Source organism: Papaver somniferum, chromosome 2, assembly GCF_003573695.1.
Source record: "Papaver somniferum cultivar HN1 chromosome 2, ASM357369v1, whole genome shotgun sequence".
Classification (NCBI taxonomy): domain Eukaryota; kingdom Viridiplantae; phylum Streptophyta; class Magnoliopsida; order Ranunculales; family Papaveraceae; genus Papaver; species Papaver somniferum.
This window is the reverse complement of record NC_039359.1, coordinates 83,566,323-83,587,016: the sequence shown is the minus strand read 5'-3', so window position 1 is coordinate 83,587,016 and position 20,694 is coordinate 83,566,323. Positions and strand designations below refer to the sequence as shown.

The window sequence follows — 20,694 nt, the reverse complement described above, 5'->3', positions numbered from 1 at the left end:
GATAACTACGTGTAAACTGTGTTGCAAAACAATCAAAAGCAGGGAAAGAGTTATTCCATCTTAAATACACAAATGATGTTAAGAAAATTAAGCATTACAGGGCATGATGTAGAAGAAAAGAGTACACACAAAAAAAACTAGATGATCCAACAATACACATTGATATGTATTTTGGAAAAAATATAATAAAGGAAAAGGTGTATGATCCTGAAGTGCATATTGATCCAACAATATGTACTGAAGGAAAAAATAAGTGATCGAAACAAAAACAATTTAATCAAAGATAAATTTAACAAAAATAGTGAAACAAACTAATCGGAAAAAGAAAGAGGAGTTATCATCATTTAAATCGGACAATGTTCGCCTTCCAACATTGAATATCATATCCTAACGAGGAAGAAGAAGATTAAAAAGTTTAAACAAAAACCAAAGTTGATGAATTGTATCTCCTTCTTCTACTTTTTCATGGATCTATTTTTGAATCTTCTTCTTCTTCACAATCACTTGCTTCTCTTCTTATACGATGGAATCGAGAGAGAAAACAAGAAGTGTGAGGACATAACAGGTGTATATGTAGAGGATATTTCTAGCACTACACCAAATTCAGGGTTTAGCAACTCAGATTAGCAACATCTTATGAGCTGTTGCGAATTTTCAGTTGAATTTTTGTTGCAAAAACTTCGCAACAGTTCAAAACAGTTACGAACTCGCAACCGCCATTTTCTGTTACGATTCGCAACAGATTGGAGTTCTACGCGTGCAACTCATAAGTGTGGCTGCCCACACATCTTAGCTGACTCGGTTTCAGCCTATTCAGATCAAAACTGACTCGGCTTACTAATATTATCGAAAGAAGTCTCACTTATCCTCTTCTCTCTCTCTCTCGTTCTCTTCCCTCCCCTCTTCTCTATCAACAAGATTAAAAAAAGAAAAGAAATCTCGTTCTCATCTCTGATGATTAGGGTTCAATCACTCTAGTTTCTAATAACGTATGAAGTCTCAAATCAATAATCTCTCCGAGATTAAGGTCGAACGATTTGCTGATTTCAGAGATCTCAAATCCCAAATCAAGCCCTAATCTCAAATCTCAAAAAATTTCATTCCTTGGAGTTTGAATCAATTGATGAAATTTTTGGATTCCCTGTTAAATCTTGCATATCTTAACTGTGTATGTGTAAAATCCTTTTTTATTCATGAGTTAGGATTTTGAAGTTTCATTCTTGAATTTTAATCTTTTGATTTATATTATTTCTAATCTGATGTCCTGTTTTGGGGGTTCTGCTAGATTCGTGATTTATTTTCTTAAATTTTGATATGTATTATTTCTAATCTGATGTCGTGTTTTGCGGGTTCTGCTAGATTCGTGATTTATTTTCTTAAATTTGGAATTTGTTAGCTGGTTTAATATTGCTTGTTGATTGCAGCTCAAGGATAAATACACGGTAATAATGGGATATTGGGTTTGGAAGGTAATGTTTTGAAGATGAAGAGATGGTGAGAGTTGGTTCTTGTTAGCATTGATTTAGTTTGTAGGTATTGTTTCAGTCTTAATATGATAAATATTTGAAGATTTACTTATCTAAATTTTAATATTTTTTATTAAACATTCTTCTGAAGTAATGATGTTTCTAACAAAGTCTTTCTGGGGACTTGTTTGTAGTACGTTTTCTTTCTCTTTTATCAGGTTTACTGGATAGATTATCTAGGTTTTTTTGGGTTTATGAGATTATTTGGAAATTATGCTTATTGTTTATTTTGCAGATTGCAGACATGGGTTTTGTTTGATTCATGGACTACATGAAGTTGGAAGATGTTGATGGCTGGTATAGAGATTCTTACAGTAAGGAAGTCTTACTAAGAGCAGTGGTGTAGTTAGACCTCAGTTTGAATCTAACCTTCTTCCTAAAGTCATGGTAATCAATGTACGTATATAAAATATGAATACTTATTTGGTTATTTTAGTATTCTCAGTAAAAACTAATAGCCAGTACTAATGTATTCTCAATAGAAACTAATGGACAGTACTAATGCAGTTAATATATTTGGATTGTCTCATTTGATTTTGATATTTGCCATCTTGAGATACCATATTTTGATACATTACAACTGTAATTCTTCAGATTGAATGTTGAACTCCTACTCTTAGATGATTACTCTAAGTATTCAGATGTCGTCGGATTATTGTCTGCGAATAAGGTTTCCTTAAGAATGTTTCCACAAACTCCCAGTGAACTTTGACACAATTAAAACTCCATTTCGACGATATTCTGGTTGTAAATCCTTTAGCTTAAAGCGTTGACAATTTAGTTGCTTGTTCGGTGGGTTGCTTCTTTGATAAATGGTCTGCTGTAATGAGACTCACAGTTTACATGTCTAACTTAAAATATTTAAGTAATTATGTCAAGTAATTCATGACTTTTAACAGTGTAAACTAGATTTGATTTTCCTGACTTAGTGCGAAGTTTGACTTTTAGCAAGTGCAAGTGAAACTAGGCATGCTTTAGTGAAAGATGGCCATCCTTTCTATACCAAAATCATGTGCTCATAAACTACTTTGTTTTACTTGCTGTCGTATAGATGCTTTTCTGATATTTTTTACCTTAATATACCATATCTTGTAGTAATAATACTATACATTTTTGTGTTTCTGCCCTGCAAAGATTGAAACTCCCTGAAGAACAACGTGACCCAGATGATTATAAAGCAAGATGCAGGAGATATGTGGTAAGTTCATCTTACATGCATATTGGATTTAGATTCATAAGTGTGCTTTTTCAATTTGATTTCCACTTGCTTATAATTTCTGTTATACTTTGCAGGGAATGGTAAAAGAGCTTCTACAAACTCTGCCGTATAGGAAGAGACCCGTATGGACAGGGATGCAATCGCGGAGGTGGGTGCATATGAATTTCATATTGTTAACCTTTTAGTTACTAACCCATTTTGTTTACATGTTCATAGGTGTTTGGGCGTGATCGTGGGGGATTCGTCCGGGGTATGGTAGGTGGTGTCTTGAAGACTGAATTGCTTGCTTTTGCATTTCCTGTGGCTGAGTAGTTGTCACAGAAAAGTTGCAGGTTGTTAATGTTTTATGTGTAAGTGTTTGTCGCTGCAGGAACACCCAGCATCTCTGATTCCACTTCAGAATTGCATCCACGCTTTGGGCTATTTGCAGCATGCAATTAGCCAATTATAGGTTCTCCACTAAACTTGAATAGTGTTATTTGAAGACCAAAAAGTTCAGTTATAGTTCAACAGCAGAATCATGGGTCCAACAACTCGTTTTGATTTGGTGATTGTGGCAGGTCCTTCGTGGTGTGGATGGCGCTGGATTTTGTAAAGAGGCTTTTGAACAAGGACCAGAGGAAAAGAATGATTGTTGCGCAGGCTTTGAGGAAACATTTTTGACAAACTGGAAGCATCATATAGCTTAAACGCCTTGACAGTATTCTCCTTCGAGTTCGTATCATGTTTCTTTCTGACGTAAGTTATGTTTCATCATACTTTTCCAGTGAGATATGAATTATCCTAGTTTGCAGGTTGTTATTTCTAGTTTCTGACCTAACTTGTTGAGATTCCTGATGAGATAAAACTAATGATACTAGGTAATGAGAATAGAGTGTAAAGTCTTGTTTTATTAGTCTCTAAATCAACTTAAAGAAGCATGAAAATAAAATTCAGAGGAGAAGTTTTATTTTTCCATTGTAGTCATATTATAATCAATGAGTACTCATGTGTTTTCAACTTCATTGCACGATATGAGATTTGTCTGGGTGGATCTAATGTTTAGATGATATATTTACAGGATTCAGAAACACCAAAAGTCAAATAACAACATCTTTTACAGATAGGATGAACTGAGACGCATTAGAGAAGAGATTATTGTTGCTTGGGGTGATAAGGATGAGCTGAGACGCATCAGATGTTGCTGCTATAAACCAATAGTTAATTGACAAGCCTTACGCTTGCTGCTTATGAAGGTAGTCATCTTTTGTATTTACCTCTTTTCAAGCGTTAATTTTTTTAATTGTTTGTCAGTCCTGGAAAATGGGTTTGTTATCGGTTCAAGTAGTATATTTTGTCCGTACACAGTACCGTATGAGAAAAGGGAAAGAAATACAGAAAAACATTACACTTAAGCTGGACTGGTGACAGACTGATATTCTTAATATCTTTCTCATTCCTTAAAAACGGAAGAGTAAATTCATGTTTGCTCTCATCAAAAACCAGAACTATATATCTCTACTGAAGAACTTAATGTCTTTCTTTTTGATGTTAAAACAGTGACCAAGGTCCAAGACTGAACGAGGAAGTACTTAATGTTCACCGGTGTATGTCATCTTTTTTTTTTGTTGTTGTTACTTGTCATTCTTTTTCAGAGGTATACTGAATAACTCTTTAGTGTAAGATTTCATGAATTTCCGAAGTTCAATTATAGTTTTTAGAATTTAATGTATTGCCCAAGTTCTTCTTTGTTTCTTTTGATTGAAAGATTTCTTTGTTCAATACACATTTATGTCTTTTAGAATCTTATTATGGTTATATGTTTTGATTGTTTTGCCTAAGAAGAACTGGAAAATTTCTGTGGATTTCGACTGAATTTCTTGTTACATGGGAACTGTTGACCTGGTCAAAACATGAAGTTGACTTGATTTCCTGGTTTTGACTAGGGTCAAAACCACTATTTTTATGTTGTTGTAAAAATATTCGCAACTGTTTGGAACAGTTGCGACCTTTTAACGTTGCAACAGTTGGAAACTATTGCGATCGAAAATTTGCAACGACAATATAGCCGATGCGAAATATTGCAACATCGACTATCGCAACAGAGCGCTTGCGATCCCACTTTGGAATTGCCACCTACCGTTGCTAACCCCAGAATTGGTTGTAGTATAGTATTGTTTTAAAAAGGTAAATGACAACTCTTACACATTTTTGGTACTGAGAATAAATTTTTTGGTCCAAAAACATCGATTAAATTAATCACCTCTAATGGATGGACTAGACCATTAATTGGTCATCTCTAATGGATGACTAGTCCTTAAAATTTGATCACTAGTAATTTCTAATTGGGAAACTTTTTTTCTAACCCATTTCTATATTTTTTTAATTAGAAACCCAGCATTAAATATCCATAAATGAAAAACCCATAATTATTTACCATAATACTTAGATTACAAAATTATCTTTTTACCCTACCAAAATTAACTCCATTTATTTTTAAGGGGGTGGGAGAAAAAACCATTGTGGAAAAATGGTGATAATTGTATTCCTAAAAAAAACTCCCAAAAACACGTCATTTGACTAAATTAACTCGTTTTTTTTGTTTATCCCTAAATTAACACCTTTGACCTCTCCAAATTAACTAGTTTGACTCGTTAAAATAGCTCACTTCTTTATCTGCCATGAGTAACTACCATCAAGAGAGACTTAGAAAATTCCAATTTTCACTAATTAGTGAAAATTTGAACTTTCACTAATTAATGAAAATTTCAATTTAACTCATAATAACGTGAGGTGAAAATTATAACTTTCAAAGAAAATTCTCATTCCCACCCATTTAAGTGTCAAAGATCATTGATAATTGCAATTTGCACCTCTAGTGAATTTGCAATTTTCACCCATTATAAGGTAAAAAATTCACAATTTTACCTTTAATTCTCAGTCGTGAATCATAATTCACCAAAAATGGCTATTATCACTCCATAAAAATGGCAATTATCATGATCACTTTCAAGACAAACCCCAAAAACAAAACATAAAGGGAGACACACAAATCAAATTTTAAGAAAACAAATGTTTTAGGATATGGCGATTGTGATGCTTAGTTGGAACACTGGATCCGTAACAATTATACCATATCCATTCCAACATTTTAACTAATCTGCCAAAATATCATATCCAACCCAAGTATTTATTAGCTGAATTCAACAGTTTCCATTAAAAAATCTTCTTAGTGAAAACTTAACTACAAGCAAAAATGATATCTTCTTATTTAACGTGATATAAGACAAGTTTCCATTCATTTAACCTGACTTCAACACCTTTGTCACTATCCTCGTACAATGATTGTCATTACTTCGGCTACATATTTGCATAAAGAAAGTATTGAATTGAGAAATCGGTGAGAACTGAAATATTTAGGAATGCAGGCTGTCGTAATCAGAAAACGATTATCAGAGAGAAAGTAATATGGAATAATACATTAATGAGAGCAATCCGCCGGGGATAAAGTAACTAAATAGCGGACTCTAGATGTTGGTCAAAAAGTTCCCACATTATTTTGATAATAATACCTTAACTAATTAAGATTAATTTAGTCCATTTGAAAGTATGAAAATACAAATCTAATCTAAAACTACCATTTTACAACCGTTGAAAGTATACTCCCTCCGTCCCACTATTAAGTGACTTACTTTATACCGATTAAAGTAGAAATTTTTGGACCTCAAAACATATTTTTGCATCTCCAACGTAGAAATTTTGGCTCTGCCCTTCACTACACTTACACCGCATCATTCGATTAAAGTTCCACTCCTTACATCCAATAAAAGCTATATGTGAGGGGCCTTGTTGAAAATATACCAGGTTTCTAGGTTTCTTATGTTAATATGTCTTGGGCAAATAACTATATCTTTGAAATCCTGTTTTCAAAGTTAATTAGGCACATGAACTAGTGATAGTTTTGCGTTTTAAAATTTGGAACTGAAATCTACAAAACCTCTTCTCTTCTAACGTCTAACATGCCTTTATTTTGTGAATTTTACGTTAAACGACTATGAGACCCAGTCTTAGAGTTTCCGGAAAAAAATAGAACTATAGAACACGCTGGCAGCAAGATTGCACGTAAAAAAACACGCAAGTGCTTCATTTATATTCTCATATAGATGTTCCTTTGAAGGTTGAAAAACGCACAATTCAACACTTCACAAAAACAGCTATTGTACAAGTTTCTCCGTGGATTTTATTGCCTCTTTGAAAATATAAGGCGTCCTAGCCTACTTTTATTTGGATTTTTGTCAAATTGTTTACTTTTCTATGGTCCAATACCATGGCATGGATCGAGCACAACCAAGTCTTTATTACCAGACCAGATACGTGAATAAAGAAATGACCAAAGATTTTTTCCAAAGGTAGGTTGGCATTAATTGTGGCCAGGCAATTTATATTGACCTTTATTCAAAGAGATAACATCTGCAAGTCAATTCTTATGCTACATGTATGGCAAGAATTCAACCCGTATAAAGAGCATTCATATTCCAAATTGACATTTCAATTAAGGTAAAGGGAGTTCTACCATTACCGGCTTGATTACGAAACAATATAATGAACATGGAGTTTTTAACCTTTCCAATTTCACATTCATTCTATAATCAGAAATATGACGTTTTAAAAATGCACCTTAGTTCACTGGTCAAAGACGCAATATCTGTATTTATCAACAATTTATCTAAAACGGATCAAATGAGAACAAAATACAACTAAACAAGGATAATAATAAATATAATATCAAAAAAAAAATCCTTGACATTCTAGCAGGCTACAGTGCTACACATGAAAGAATAGTACTATGTAGTATTCCTTTACATAAAAGCTGAGCCTATAAATAAAGGCAGTGATAAAATATCTGAGACAGAACAAATTTAAGATGGAGAGATATTCTATACTTTTGATATCAGTGTTATTTTTCAGTTTTTCATTAGGAACAACATCAATCGATACTGGCAAATTTCTCGAATGCCTTAAACTCCATTCTAAGACAGGTTTCATACCAATCTATACACCCAACAGTTCAAGATTTTCATCAATATGGACGTCAACTGTGCACAACATCAGATTCATAACATCTACCACTCTAAAACCCGAGTTCATAATTCTTCCTTCAGATGAATCCCACGTTCAAGCATCTGTGATCTGTTCTAAACAACATGGAATTCTGATGAAGATTCGAAGCGGCGGCCACGACTACGAAGGTTTATCTTCTATATCTGATGTTTCATTTCTAATTCTTGATCTGTCTAATCTCCGGTCAATTAACGTTGATGCTGAAAACAAAACTGCATGGGTTCAGTCTGGCGCGCTTATGGGCGAGCTTTATTACAGAATTGCAGAGAAAAGCAAAACTCTTGGGTTTCCTGCAGGGGTTTGTCCTACTGTAGGTGTTGGTGGTTTGTTTAGTGGAGGTGGGTATGGTACTTTGTTAAGGAAATACGGACTTGCAGCTGATAATGTCATTGATGCTCAGATAGTCGACGTTAACGGGAAAATCCTCGATAGAGAATCCATGGGAGAAGACTTGTTCTGGGCGATACGAGGAGGCGCTCCTGGGAGCTTTGGCGTCATTCTTTCCTGGAAGATCAGATTGGTTTACGTCCCACCAACTGTAACTGTTTTTAGAATAGAGAAATTGTTGAGAGATGATGCAGATTTAACTTCACTGGTATATAGGTGGCAAGAAGTTGCACATAAACTTCCTCGGGAGCTCTTTATTAGAGCTGGCATAGCTCCGGTCGGCACTAACGAACGTAGAACGATTAAAGCTTCATTCATTTCTTTGTTTCTTGGTGATACTAAGACTCTCGTACCTGTGATGAAAGAGGGATTTCCTGAGCTGGGTTTAGAGAGTAAAGATTGTATCGAAATGAGTTGGATTCGGTCTGTACTCTGGTATGCTGGAATGCCATACAACGGAACTCTAGATGTTCTATTGAATAGGACTCAATCAAAGAGGTTCGCTAAGGGAAAATCTGATTACGTGAAGACGCCCATTCCGGTAGCCGCATTGGAAGGGGCATGGAAAATACTAAAGGAAGGAGTTCGACCTGTGATGACAATGAATCCTTACGGTGGAATTATGGATGAGATTGCAGAGACTTCGATCCCTTTTCCACACAGAAGTGGAACTATACTTCAAATCCAGTACTTGACAATATGGACAGAGCCAGGGCCAGAAGAAACTGAAAGGCGTATAGACTGGATGAGAAAGTTTTACGAGTATATGGCTCCATACGTTTCGAAGAACCCGAGGGAAGCGTACGTCAATTATAGAGATGTTGATTTGGGTGTGTCAAGAAATGGATCTGCAAACTACTTGCAGGGTACTGCATGGGGAAGTAAGTATTTCAAGAACAACTACAAAAGATTAGTTCAAGTTAAGAGTATAGTTGATCCAGAGAACTTCTTTAGAAATGAACAAAGCATTCCAAGTGATGGATTATTTTGAAGAAAATTAAAGGAAATAGCACAAAAGTGGTAGATGTAAGCACATAAGGTAGATGATTATATTCTTTTACTTTTTATTGTTGGTCCATTCCATAACGAAAGTTACCCAGTCAGTGCTCCGTCAATCAAGCAAGTTACTGTATACAAGGATGAGCTTGAAATGCATTTGTAGGTTCAGGGTATCCAATGCTGTGTCTATGGATGTCTGAAAATTCCAAAATATTATACGTAAATAAAAATTGGGTTCGGATTTTTATCCCAAAATGTACTGATCATATACAAATTCCATACATAAAAATATATAAAGTTTATATACTTACATTTGAAGTGAAAAAGATTACATTTGTTTGGATTTTGGATCGAAATCGGATGTTGCATGGAATTTCCGGGTTCGGATGCACCATGCAGATAATGCACTATGCAAAAAGACTTGTCAACATGACTAGTACAAAGATGAGAAACAAAATATCCAAAAACTCACAAGTTGAAAGAAGCAAGAGTTGAATGAATGCTACCGACATTTCGTGGGGGTAATGTTTGCCTTTCATCAACACCACGTGAGTACTGTTTGCCAGCGTCAATGATTGTTAAAGGAAACCTAACTGTTTGCCAGCCTGCTACTCATGAATTCAGCATTTCCAGATCTTTCAAAAGAAGTTCAAAGAAAATTTCACAATTATGAATAAACATAACAAATCAAGTTATACCATACTTGTGGTTTTGTTGTTCTTTGTTTTCTCATAAGCTTCATTAGGAAATGATGATGAAGACTTCACCGAATGCCTTGCACTCAATTCTGTATTTGTTAATGCCTTGATATATTTGCTTAGGTAAATAAGTTTGTCAAGACAAAAACTTCTAGAGAATGTAGGAAGTGAACTACTCAAATCCCATTTGTGCACAATCAAATGATAAAATCTACCCACATAAATTGGTCGTTTGCATCAATCTCAGAAATGCACAGCTTTATTAAGAAATTACGCATTATTTTGTTCCAGGAACACATCTTTAGTCTATACACATAAACCACATTCAATTTTCAGAAAATTGTAAATCAAGGGAAGAAAAATATACAATGGAAAGCTAATAGATGAGGTCTTTACAAGTTGTATAATCAAACAACAGTAGATGTACCAACCTCGGTTTCGTTACATGGAAGGTCCCGTACATGCACAAGACCTGTCTGTCTTTCATTCTGCGGTTACTGCTTCTCCTTATCACTATAAAGGAGATCTCTTAGTGCAAGTCTCTTTCTTCTAGCAGGAGCTGATGAGCTTCTAGCAGGATCTGATGAGGTTCCTTCCCCATGTTCATTGTCAAGTTTCATTAGAACAATCTGCATTTTCTGCACCTCCAAATCTAGGCACTGGATCTTCTCACACATTTTTTGTGCTTCCACTGAGACATTTCTGCTTTCTTTCGACTCTAACTCACTCTTTCCATTAAGTTTCACAGGAACGGTTTCTTCTAGATTTTTTCTTAATTTTTTGTTGCTATCAAGCAACTGTGTGATTGCTTCACCAACTTCTTGTAGCTTCCCTTCCACCTTATCATATTCGGAATTTTCTGTCCTCCTGCTTTTCGGGATTTTCTTGACCTTTTTTCTCAATCCTTGCACAGTTCCTTTAAGGTTGCTTAGTTGCATATTGTAGGATGCTAGTCTTTGCAGGACTTTCTGTGTATTCCCTTCTTCTTGTGCCCATGAAACTCTCTTGGGGACCTTTAGATGGTCGATGACCATCTCCTTCTCCTCCTGTAAAATTGTTGAAGAGTTGTGCTCTTGAAGGCAATCACTATTACCAGTTTCCCTCACAGGAGATGCCCCTTTTGGGTTATTGTTCACTGTCATATGATTGGTGCAGTCCTTCTCAACAATGCCCCATGACTCGAGCTGTTGCTCATCAATTGGAGCGCTTCTTCTTAAGCTAGTTGCATATAGGTCACGTCGGTGATCGTAAGATGAAGACGATGCAACCTGATCGAGTGGAATGTCTTTCACTATAATCACATTCTTTGCACCGCTAGAAGTTTCAAGCTCATTCCCTTCAATGATACCATCCCTATGTTCCACTTCTTGGGGTTCCACCTGAACAGCTTTGCTCATCTTATTGTTGGCGCCCATGCTTTCCTGTTGAATGAGTCTCTTCATCTCTATCAGTGCCTTTTCAAATGCTTTTACCCTTCTCTGCAGATCTTGCAAGTCAGGGATTCCAACTGACATTGTGAGAGTCTGATCACCACTCAGCTGAGAGCTCCTATCATGTCGAGGCTTCGCCACATCCTGTAAATTAAGGCATTAATAGAAAGTTCCTCATGAAGTTCAGGGACAATTTCAGCTAAACAGAAAACTTGCCAAGTGCCATTTGCCTGATAACAATGGACAATATATCATACTCATAGCATGACCTAATAAAATCTTACAACTGGGAACTAGCATTTTAATGAACTATTATCCTCAGACAGAATCAAAGGAGCAGTTTAAAAGAAAGTATAAATTACCTTAATCTCCTGACTATCTGCTGAATCGGAGCTTATATGTGAAAACATAAGATCTTCAAGATTATGTATACTCTCGACCAGAGGACCCATATCTTGTGCATATCTTGTCATGTCAGACTTCATTTCTTTATTTTCACCTACCAATGCACAAAGACTTTCTTTCAGCTTTACAAATTCTGCAGTATGTTCATCATCGAGGTCCGTGTTGCAAACCTCTACAGGTCTGAGCTCCATATCTTTCTGGTTCCTTGTTGCGTTAAGCTCAATTTCCAACTTCTCAACTGCGGCTTTGAGATTGAAATTTTCTGCTTCGACCATTTTAATCCCTTCATGTATCATTTTAATTTCCTGCTCGAGACCATCATTTATTCCTTCTAGGGATTCCAAACCTTCTCCAAGCCCTTTAAGTTCAGCAACTTTCTCAGCACCAAAACTCTTCAGTTCAGCACCAAAACTCTTCAGAACTAAACAAAGGTTGCTCAGAAACATGGTTTCCTCGAGTAGATAAATGCTTTCCTCTTCTAGCATGCATGTTTCTTCCTTCAAGTTTGAGTAGTCATTTCTCAAAGATTTGATTTCTTCAAGTAACTTTGAGTTTTCATCTCGATAAAGTAAGCTTGAGTTTCGCAACTCACATATTAGTTGTTGAAAAACAGTAACAAGAACCAACTTCTCAGATAATAATTGCTGCTTGTCATCTTGTAATTGGGATAACTCACAAACAACATCTTCAATCTTCTTCAAAATATGATGAACAAGTCTCTCATCTTCTTCAGGTTTATCTGGACACGCATAATCTACATTAGTTTTAAGTAGCTTCAACACTTGACGGATCCCCATTTTCAGATTGTCCACTTGGTTCGACAAAGTATCAACATTCAACTGCTGATGGAGATTTTCCTGTTCCAAATCTGTGATAAGCTTCTCAGATGACTTGGATGCTTCAAGGTGTTTCTGGCATTCAACCAAAAGGGAGTAACTCATCTCTTCGATATTTTGGACACATATCTGCCAGATGGAGATCTCCAGCTGAGCTTTCATAGCTTTATCCTCTTCTTTTTCGAGTACATTTTCCATCAACCGATGCTTTTCCTGCAGTATATGAATGTGGTCCTCCAGATTACCTATAAGGTTCTCATTGCTCAGAGCAAAACTTGTATGCATTTTTTTTTCTTGGTCCAGTAAGCCCTGTACTTCAGTGACTTCATGAAGTAGTGCCTCTTTCTCCTTCTCCAGATCCACATGTTTTTCACCCAGCTCTGTGCAACATTGCTCAAGACCTTCCAGCCTTTCACGCATGCTCTCTAACATGGTGACAAGTGTGTCCCGTTCGGAAACAAGACCCAACCTCTCATTCTTGAGAGAGTGAAAAGATTCTTCCAAGTTCTTTGATTTAGTACTAGACTCTTCAAGCTCAGCATTGACGCCATCGAGAGATTTTTCGAGGAAAGCATTTTTCTCTGCAAGTCTTGCTAGACTCTCAGCAGCAATCTCTACTTGGGAAACAAGGGTGGCCTTCTCAGCAACAAGATTACCTATGAGGATCTCATTGCTCTCAGCAAAACTTGCTTGCATTCTTTTTTCTTGGTCCAGTAATCCCCGTACTTCCGTGACTTCATGAAGTAGTGCCTCGTTCTCTTTCTCCAGATACACATGTTTTTCACCCACCTCTGCGCTGTATTTCTCGAGACCTTCCTTCCTTTCCCGCATGCTTTCTAACTTGGTGATAAGTGTGTCCCTTTCAGTAACAAGACCCAACCTCTCATTCTTGAGAGTGTGGAAAGATTCTTCCAAGCTCTTTGATTTAGTCATAGACTCTTCAAGCTCAGCATTAACTTCATCGAGAGATTTTACGAGGAAAGCATTTTTCTCTGCAAGTCTTGCAAGACTCTCAGAAGCAATCTCTACTTCGGAATGAAGGCCAGCCTTTTCAGCAACAAGATTACCTATAAGGATCTCATTGCTCTGAACAAAACTTGCATGCATTCTTTTTTCTTGGTCCAGTAAGCCCCGTACTTCCGTGACTTCATGAAGTAGTGCCTCGTTCTCTTTCTCCAGATACACATGTTTTTCACCCACCTCTGCGCTGTATTTCTCAAGACCTTCCTTCCTTTCCCGCATGCTTTCTAACTTGGTGATAAGTGTGTTCCTTTCAGTAACAAGACCCAACCTCTCATTCTTGAGAGTGTGGAAAGATTCTTCCAGGCTCTTTGATTTAGTCTTAGACTCTTCAAACTCAGCATTAACATCATCGAGAGATTTTTCGAGGAAAGCATTTTTCTCTGCAAGTCTTGCTAGACTCTCAGCAGCAATCTCTACTTGGGAAACAAGAGTGGCCTTCTCAGCAACAAGATTACCTATACGGACCTCATTGCTCTGAGCAAAACTTGCATGCATTTTTTTTTCTTGGTCCAGTAAGCCCTGTACTTCTGTGACTTCATGAAGTAGTGCTTCTTTCTCCTTCTCCAGATCAGCCAACTCTGCGCTACGTTTCTCGGTACCTTCCAGCCTTTCACGCATGCTTTCTAACAGGGTGACAAGTGTGTCCCTTTCAGTAACAAGACCCAACCTCTCATTCTTGAGAGAGTGGAAAGATTCTTCCAAGTTCTTTGATTTAGTCTTAGACGCTTCAAACTCAGCATTAACCTCATTGAGCGAATTTTCAAGGACGATGTTTTCCTCCGCAAGTCTTGCTAGAGTCTCAGTAGCAATCTCTATTTGGGAAAGAAGGGCGGCCTTCTCAGCAACAAGATTACCTATGACGGTCTCATTGCTCTGAGAAAAATGTGCATGCATTTTTATTTCTTGGTCCAGTAAGCCCTGTACTTCTGTGGCTTCATGACGTATTGCCTCTTTCTCATTCTCCAGAGACACATGTTTTTCACCCAACTCAGTGCAACGTTTCTTGAGACCTTCTAGCTTTTCACGCATGCTTTCTAACTTGGCGACCAGCATGTCCCTTTCGGTAACAAGACCCAAACTCTCATTCTTGAGAGCGTGGAAAGATTCTTCCAAGCTCTTTGATTTAGTCTTAGACTCTTCAAGCTCAACATTAACGTCTTTGAGAGATTTTTCAAGGAAGATATTTTTCTCCGCAAGACTTGCAAGACTCTCAGCAGCAATCTCTATTTCGGAAAGAAGGGCAGCCTTCTCAGCAACAAGATTACCTATAAGGATCTCATTGCTCTGAGCAACACTTGCGTGCATTTTTATTTCTTGGTCCAGTAAGCCCTGTACTTCTGTGGCTTCATGACGTATTGCCTCTTTCTCATTCTCCAGAGACACATGTTTTTCACCCAACTCTGTGCAACGTTTCTCGAGACCTTCTTGCCTTTCACGCATGCTTTCTAACTTGGCAACCAGTGTGTCCCTTTCGGTAACAAGACCCAACCTCTCATTCTTGTGAGAGTGAAAAGATTCTTCCAAGTTCTTTGATTTAGTACGAGACTCTTCAAGCTCAGCATTAACATCATAGAGAGATTTCTCAAGGAAGATATTTTTCTCCGCAAGTCTTGTTAGATTCTCAGTAGAAATCTCTACTTGGGAAACAAGGGCAGCCTTCTCAGCAACAAGATTAGATTCTTTTTGATGAAGGGACTTGCTGGTTTCTTCCACTGCCATTAGTTTTCTCCTCAACTCTTCTAACTCTGCATTCACATCTGAAAGAGAAGCTTCTAAATGGGCATTATTTTGCAGCAACTTCTCCATTTGCTCCATCTTCGCCAAAAGAGATGCATTTTCTTCTTTCGCCTCATGGTACAGCTCTTTCATCTCAGAATTCTCCTGTTGTAAGCTCGTCACAGACAACTCAACGGAATCTGGTTTCAACCCAACATGCTTTACTTGTTCCACAACACCATGGTACTGCACATTCAATGCATTTATTTCTTCTTTAAGACAGTATATCACTTGCTGAAAAGCATTTCTTTCTCCCAAAAGAAGCTCAACTTGTTCTTTAAGACTCTCTTCTGCTTCCTTCAAGAGCAAGACTTCTTCTTGCAAATTCTTAATCAATATGGAACAAGACAAGTTTTCCTCGTCAAGGATTTTGGCTCTCTCATTATGTCTTCTAGTTTCATCATCAGCATGAGAGAGTTTAGTCTCCAAATCTGATATCTTCTCCAAGCATTGCTTATATTGAAGAATAGCAGATTCATTTTCACCCTCTAAGCTGGTGAGGTCCTTCTTTAAGATTTGAACTTCAGTTTCAGCTTTACTTGCTCGCTCTACCAATACTTGCTCATTCAGTACTCCAGCCTCTTTTGCTTCCTTCAAGCACAAAACTTCATCTTGCAAATTCTTAATCAACATGGTACAAGACAAGTTTTTCTCATCGAGAACTTTGGTTCTCTCGATATGTCTTCTAATTTCATCCTCCGCATGAGAGAGTTGAGTCTCCGAATTTGATATCTTCTCCAAACATTGCTTATGTCCAAGAATTACAGCTTCATTTTCACCCTCTAATCTGGTGAGGTCTTGCTTTAGGATTTGAACTTCTGCTTCAGCTTTACTTGCTCGCTCTACCAATACTTGCTCATTCTGTAGTCCGGCCTCTTCTGCTTCCTTCAAGCACAAGACTTCATCTTGCAACTTCTTAATCGACATGGTACAAGACAAGTTTTTTTCATCAAGAACTTTGGTTCTCTCGATATGTCTTCTAGTTTCATCCTCAGCACGAGAGAGTTTAGTCTCCAATTTTGATATCTTCTCCAAGCATTGCTTATCTCGAAGAATAGCAGCTTCATTTTCACCCTCTAATCTGGTGAGGTTTTTCTTTAGGATTTGAACTTCTGTTTCAGATTTACTTGCCCGCTCATTCAGGACTGCGGCATCTTCTTGGGAATGTGAAAGTTTGGTCTCTAGATCAGATAAACTCTCTAAGCATTCTAAACAGTTGGTTACCCCTGCTCCAGCCTTAGAGAAAGAGTGTGTTAAAGTTCCAAATTCACTTTCTTCTTTAATTGCCTGCTCGCTTAGTTCTCTGGATTTCATATTAGATACTTTTTCCAAACTCTTTTGGTACTGAAGGCTAGCTTTATTTCCAGATTGTAACTTTGCGATCAGTTGCTTTAGTTTCAGAACTACATCATCAACTTTCCCAACTAATTCATCCTCGGACATGAACCCTGTCTTGATATTCTGTCCAGATAAACCAGTTTTTGAATTTTGTTTGCGCTGTTTGACCTTTTGTTCAGTGAGCACCTTAGGATCATTATCTTTGTCACAAGTGTTTTGGTCCTTCGTCACTTTTCTTTTGGCGAACTTCGCCTGTTCTTCTGCTCCTCCTCCTGACCCAAATAGATAATTTCCCTGTCTGAGTCTTTTTATGCCGGCAGAACAAGACTGCGCTGGAGAAAGACCTGAACCTTCCTTGTGCAAGCCATCAGGGTACAAAAATGCACGTATTGGCTGTGGCAGTATAAACCCTTCAGCAGCAGGAGAGCCCGAGCAAGGTGAATTATTATTGAAGGAAATTTGACTCGGAAATGCTTCTAACATAGTCTTATGAGCCTGGCGAAGTGCCCATGTTGCATAATCATATCTTTCCCCTAGAGCCAGATATGCTCGGTAAGATTCTTCCACCAGTTTCAGTAACTCATCAGATCGCTTTATGTAATACATCTTCGGCCTTTTTGAAAAATGATTTGAATCTTCTTTTATGAGCTTGATCATCACAGTTACTTTTGCATCCATATCTGTTTCAAGTAGGTAATGTCATATTTATTAGTAATAAACAAACAAATAGCTTGTCTCAGAATTACATTTACGAAACCAAAGTGCTGTGCCTAAATTCTACTACAGAACTGGAAACACTAAAAGGAATTTCGTGCTTAGCTCAGTTTTGCAGCTCTTAGATTAGTGCTACATTGCTTGACTCGAGGACACAGAATTCTGTTTGTTGTTTGACATGCTTAGAATAGATAAAAGGGTTCGGTATTTGATAGTTGGACAAATAGCATTCAGCATTCTTACAGCCTATATATTTACTGCCTGCTGCAGATGGAAACTACAATGAATCATACTAAACACAACAAGTGCTAATAACAATAGCTTATAGACAAAATATTTGAACTACTGATAGACAGAAGATTTCATAACTCAAAAAATGAAATCGGAAATAGAAAACCAATATTTACCTGTAAGATTATCCTGAAGCCATTTTGAATTCTTCGGACTCCACCATGAGTACTTGCGTTTTACCTGTCCGGGTCTTTTTTTGCCAGCGGAACGAGATTGCGATGGAGAAAGACCTGAACCTTCCTTGTGCAAACCATCAGGAGAGGAAGATGAATCAACACTGAAGGGAATTTGGTATGGAAAAACATCTAACGTAGTCTTACGAGCCTGGTGAAGTGCCCCTATTGCATTATCATATCTTTCCGCTAGAGCCCGATATGCTAGATAAGATTCTTCAACCAGTTTCAGTAACTCAGGTCGCTTCTTGTGATACATCCTTGTCCTTCTTGAGAAATAATTTGCATCCTCTTTTATGAGATTGGCCATCACAGTTACTTTTGCATCCATATCTGTATCAAGTAGGTAATTGCATATTTTTTAGTTGTAAGCAAACCAAAAGCGAGACTTATGACTATGAAACCCAAAGTGGTGCAACATTAAAGGGATTTCGTGTTTAGCTGAATTTTGAAGATCGTAAAAATCAATACTACATTGCTTGACTCGAGTACACCAAATTCTGCTATTTGTTGGAATAGATGGGTTGGGAATTTAATAGTTGGACAACCAGCACTGTTACAGCCTAAATCTACACTAGTCACTACAACTCTAAGGGAGATAATTGATAAAACATAAAACAACATTAACTTCATATTGAGAATTTAAAATTTCTTGCTGGAGATTGCGACTCCAATCAAATCATACCAAACACTACAAGAATACAAATTTTTCTAATTACCATAGCTCAAAGACAACAATTGAACTATTCCTCGACAAAAATATTCATAACTCAAACAAAAGATGCAAAACAAAACCGAAAAGAGGAAACCAATATGTACCTGTAAGATTTCCCTGAAGCCATTTTGAATGCTTTGGACTCCACCATGAGTACTTGCGTTTTAAGGTCATCATGCTTAAACGAGAACACCAAAAATATCTCTTCTTCTTTTCTTTTGTTTACACAAAACACTGAAATTTGATCGAACGATTAAGAAAAACAACCAAATAAAGGTTTCAAAAACCACCCAAATTTAGTAGTTACTCCTTGTACCTATACACCAAAATGATATCGTACTCATGATCCCCAAGATCAAGACAGCTCTATTCATACTTGAAATCGAACCCTACAAAGTACAAATTACAAATCATTGATCTTTTGATTCTTCATAACTGACAAGTCAAACGGTGTAAAACAAGTTACACAACTAACAGCATGTTTAATCAAGCAAGAAACACATGTTTGTTTTTGTCCTTACATAGTGGCAAACCAGTAGATAGACACTATGAAACTAACAGCATGTTTGTTTAAGTTGCAAAAGAATGAAATTATGAAAAGTTGCAATTGCATATATGCATATTGGAGCAACCCAAAGTAGCCAACTATTGGGTGATCCCATATAAACAATCAAATAATCATTCTTTTGAAGTTAAAATTAGTCAACGAGCCAGTTGTTTAAGAACCCATGATGAGGAAGAAATAAAATAATCCAAGCCAGCAAGCCTTAATCTCAAGATTCAACAATGGTTCTCAACAAGCAGTCAGCACACAAGATAATCGTTTACAAAAACAAAAGAAACAGACAACATGATAATTAACCCAAAAAAATATTAACATCAAATCCACACTAGTATTTCAAAGGGACAGATTTAATATACTATGGTGGGGCACTTGCCCCACCCTTTAAAACACCAATAGGGTGTTCCAATATTGGTGATTTTTGCTTGTGCCCCCACCTCTTTAGCATAGTTTTATTTTGCGATTTTCATTGATTTAGTCAGGTGGATTGGGGTCAGTAAAATGCAGGAAATATTCCAACTACTCTAGATTTCTACCAGCACTCATCCTTTTGTCTATTCCCTCTTCAAAGTAGAAGCAGATTGGTAGGAGTAAGTCAAGATCAAAGTGAAAGAAAGGGACACTAATTTTATCTCTTCCCTTTCTTTTCATTTCTAGTGTTATCAAGTCCAGTGTAATTCTGGAAATTTGATTTCAATATCATGATTTGATTCCACTAAGGTTAGCTCAATGAAATTGAAATGAAAGTCTATCATGCAAGAGTTGACTTCAATTTCAGGGTAAGAAGAAGAGAATCACATTGAGGAATTTAATCAAACATATAAAACTCAAAAAGGAAGAAGAATAAATTGCACAAACATCAACTATTCAAAGCTAAGAAGTAAGAATCAAAATATTTACATACTCTGTTTTACCGGCACACCGGCACGGAAGTCCGATACCAATTCGCTATTGAGAGTCCGATACGAGGAATGGACATACTATAAATCATTCCTGATTCCTGATTTAGTATTCTATGAAGTTGAAGATCATCTTCTTCTGAAAGTGGATCATGATCATCATCATATAAACCAGTTGATGATAATAATAACATGGCAGAACTATATTTTGATAAAACAGTGGTAGCATTAATGATGTTGAAGTAGCTGGTCATTTTATTCTGACATGAATATATTTCTTAGCTGGTGATATTATTGAGAGATGTTGAGTTGTTGACTACATTGATGGAGTGTCAAGATAAACCACCACAAGTGAGTTGAACTCGACAATGGACAAACATAAGACCCAACATACATAAACTCACCACTCATACGCAAAATGGCTCTTTTGGCATAATATTTACTGTAGCGTGATGTCTTACGTACTGCAGTCGGTGTTGCTCTTTCTGTAAGGACTTCAACGACTAAATTATTGCCATGTCAACTCAATTTTGTCAAACGGTAAAGAAGAGTCAACTCAACATTGTAACAAGGCATGGTATCATATTGGACTTTACAAATTTA

The 20,694-nt window shown here is 36.9% G+C and overlaps 2 protein-coding genes and 1 long non-coding RNA gene across 9 annotated transcripts; 2 read left to right on the top strand and 1 right to left on the bottom strand.

Annotated features, from left to right (window-relative positions):
- The first annotated feature begins 890 nt into the window (after positions 1 to 890).
- On the top strand, positions 891 to 4,456 carry LOC113353642. 5 transcript variants are annotated; one of them, XR_003361436.1, is made up of 10 exons: positions 891 to 1,168; positions 1,425 to 1,494; positions 1,762 to 1,922; positions 2,661 to 2,724; positions 2,820 to 2,893; positions 2,962 to 3,000; positions 3,116 to 3,196; positions 3,306 to 3,483; positions 3,806 to 3,980; positions 4,285 to 4,456. It is a non-coding gene; the product is annotated as an uncharacterized LOC113353642 (long non-coding RNA). The 5 variants fall into 5 exon arrangements; XR_003361439.1 differs by having other exon boundaries at positions 1,425 to 1,469; positions 2,820 to 3,000; XR_003361438.1 differs by having other exon boundaries at positions 1,762 to 1,913; positions 2,820 to 3,000.
- A 3,088-nt stretch (positions 4,457 to 7,544) lies between these two features.
- Positions 7,545 to 9,497, top strand: LOC113348229 (berberine bridge enzyme-like 25). The gene has a single exon (XM_026591937.1). The coding sequence runs from the start codon at positions 7,649 to 7,651 to the stop codon at positions 9,221 to 9,223; it is 1,575 nt and encodes a 524-aa protein (XP_026447722.1). The 5' UTR covers positions 7,545 to 7,648; the 3' UTR covers positions 9,224 to 9,497.
- A 663-nt stretch (positions 9,498 to 10,160) lies between these two features.
- Positions 10,161 to 20,415, bottom strand: LOC113348228 (protein NETWORKED 1D-like). 3 transcript variants are annotated; one of them, XM_026591935.1, is made up of 6 exons: positions 20,097 to 20,415; positions 18,947 to 19,019; positions 18,735 to 18,864; positions 17,859 to 18,248; positions 11,722 to 17,417; positions 10,161 to 11,503 (listed from the first exon to the last, which is right to left on the bottom strand). In XM_026591935.1, the coding sequence occupies exons 3-6, from the start codon at positions 18,805 to 18,807 to the stop codon at positions 10,424 to 10,426; spliced, it is 7,239 nt and encodes a 2,412-aa protein (XP_026447720.1). In that variant the 5' UTR covers positions 18,808 to 18,864; positions 18,947 to 19,019; positions 20,097 to 20,415; the 3' UTR covers positions 10,161 to 10,423. The 3 variants fall into 3 exon arrangements, with proteins under 3 accessions (XP_026447720.1, XP_026447721.1, XP_026447719.1); XM_026591936.1 differs by lacking the exon at positions 20,097 to 20,415 and adding an exon at positions 19,152 to 19,450; XM_026591934.1 differs by lacking the exon at positions 20,097 to 20,415 and adding an exon at positions 19,152 to 19,450 and having other exon boundaries at positions 18,735 to 19,019.
- Positions 20,416 to 20,694: the final 279 nt, after the last annotated feature.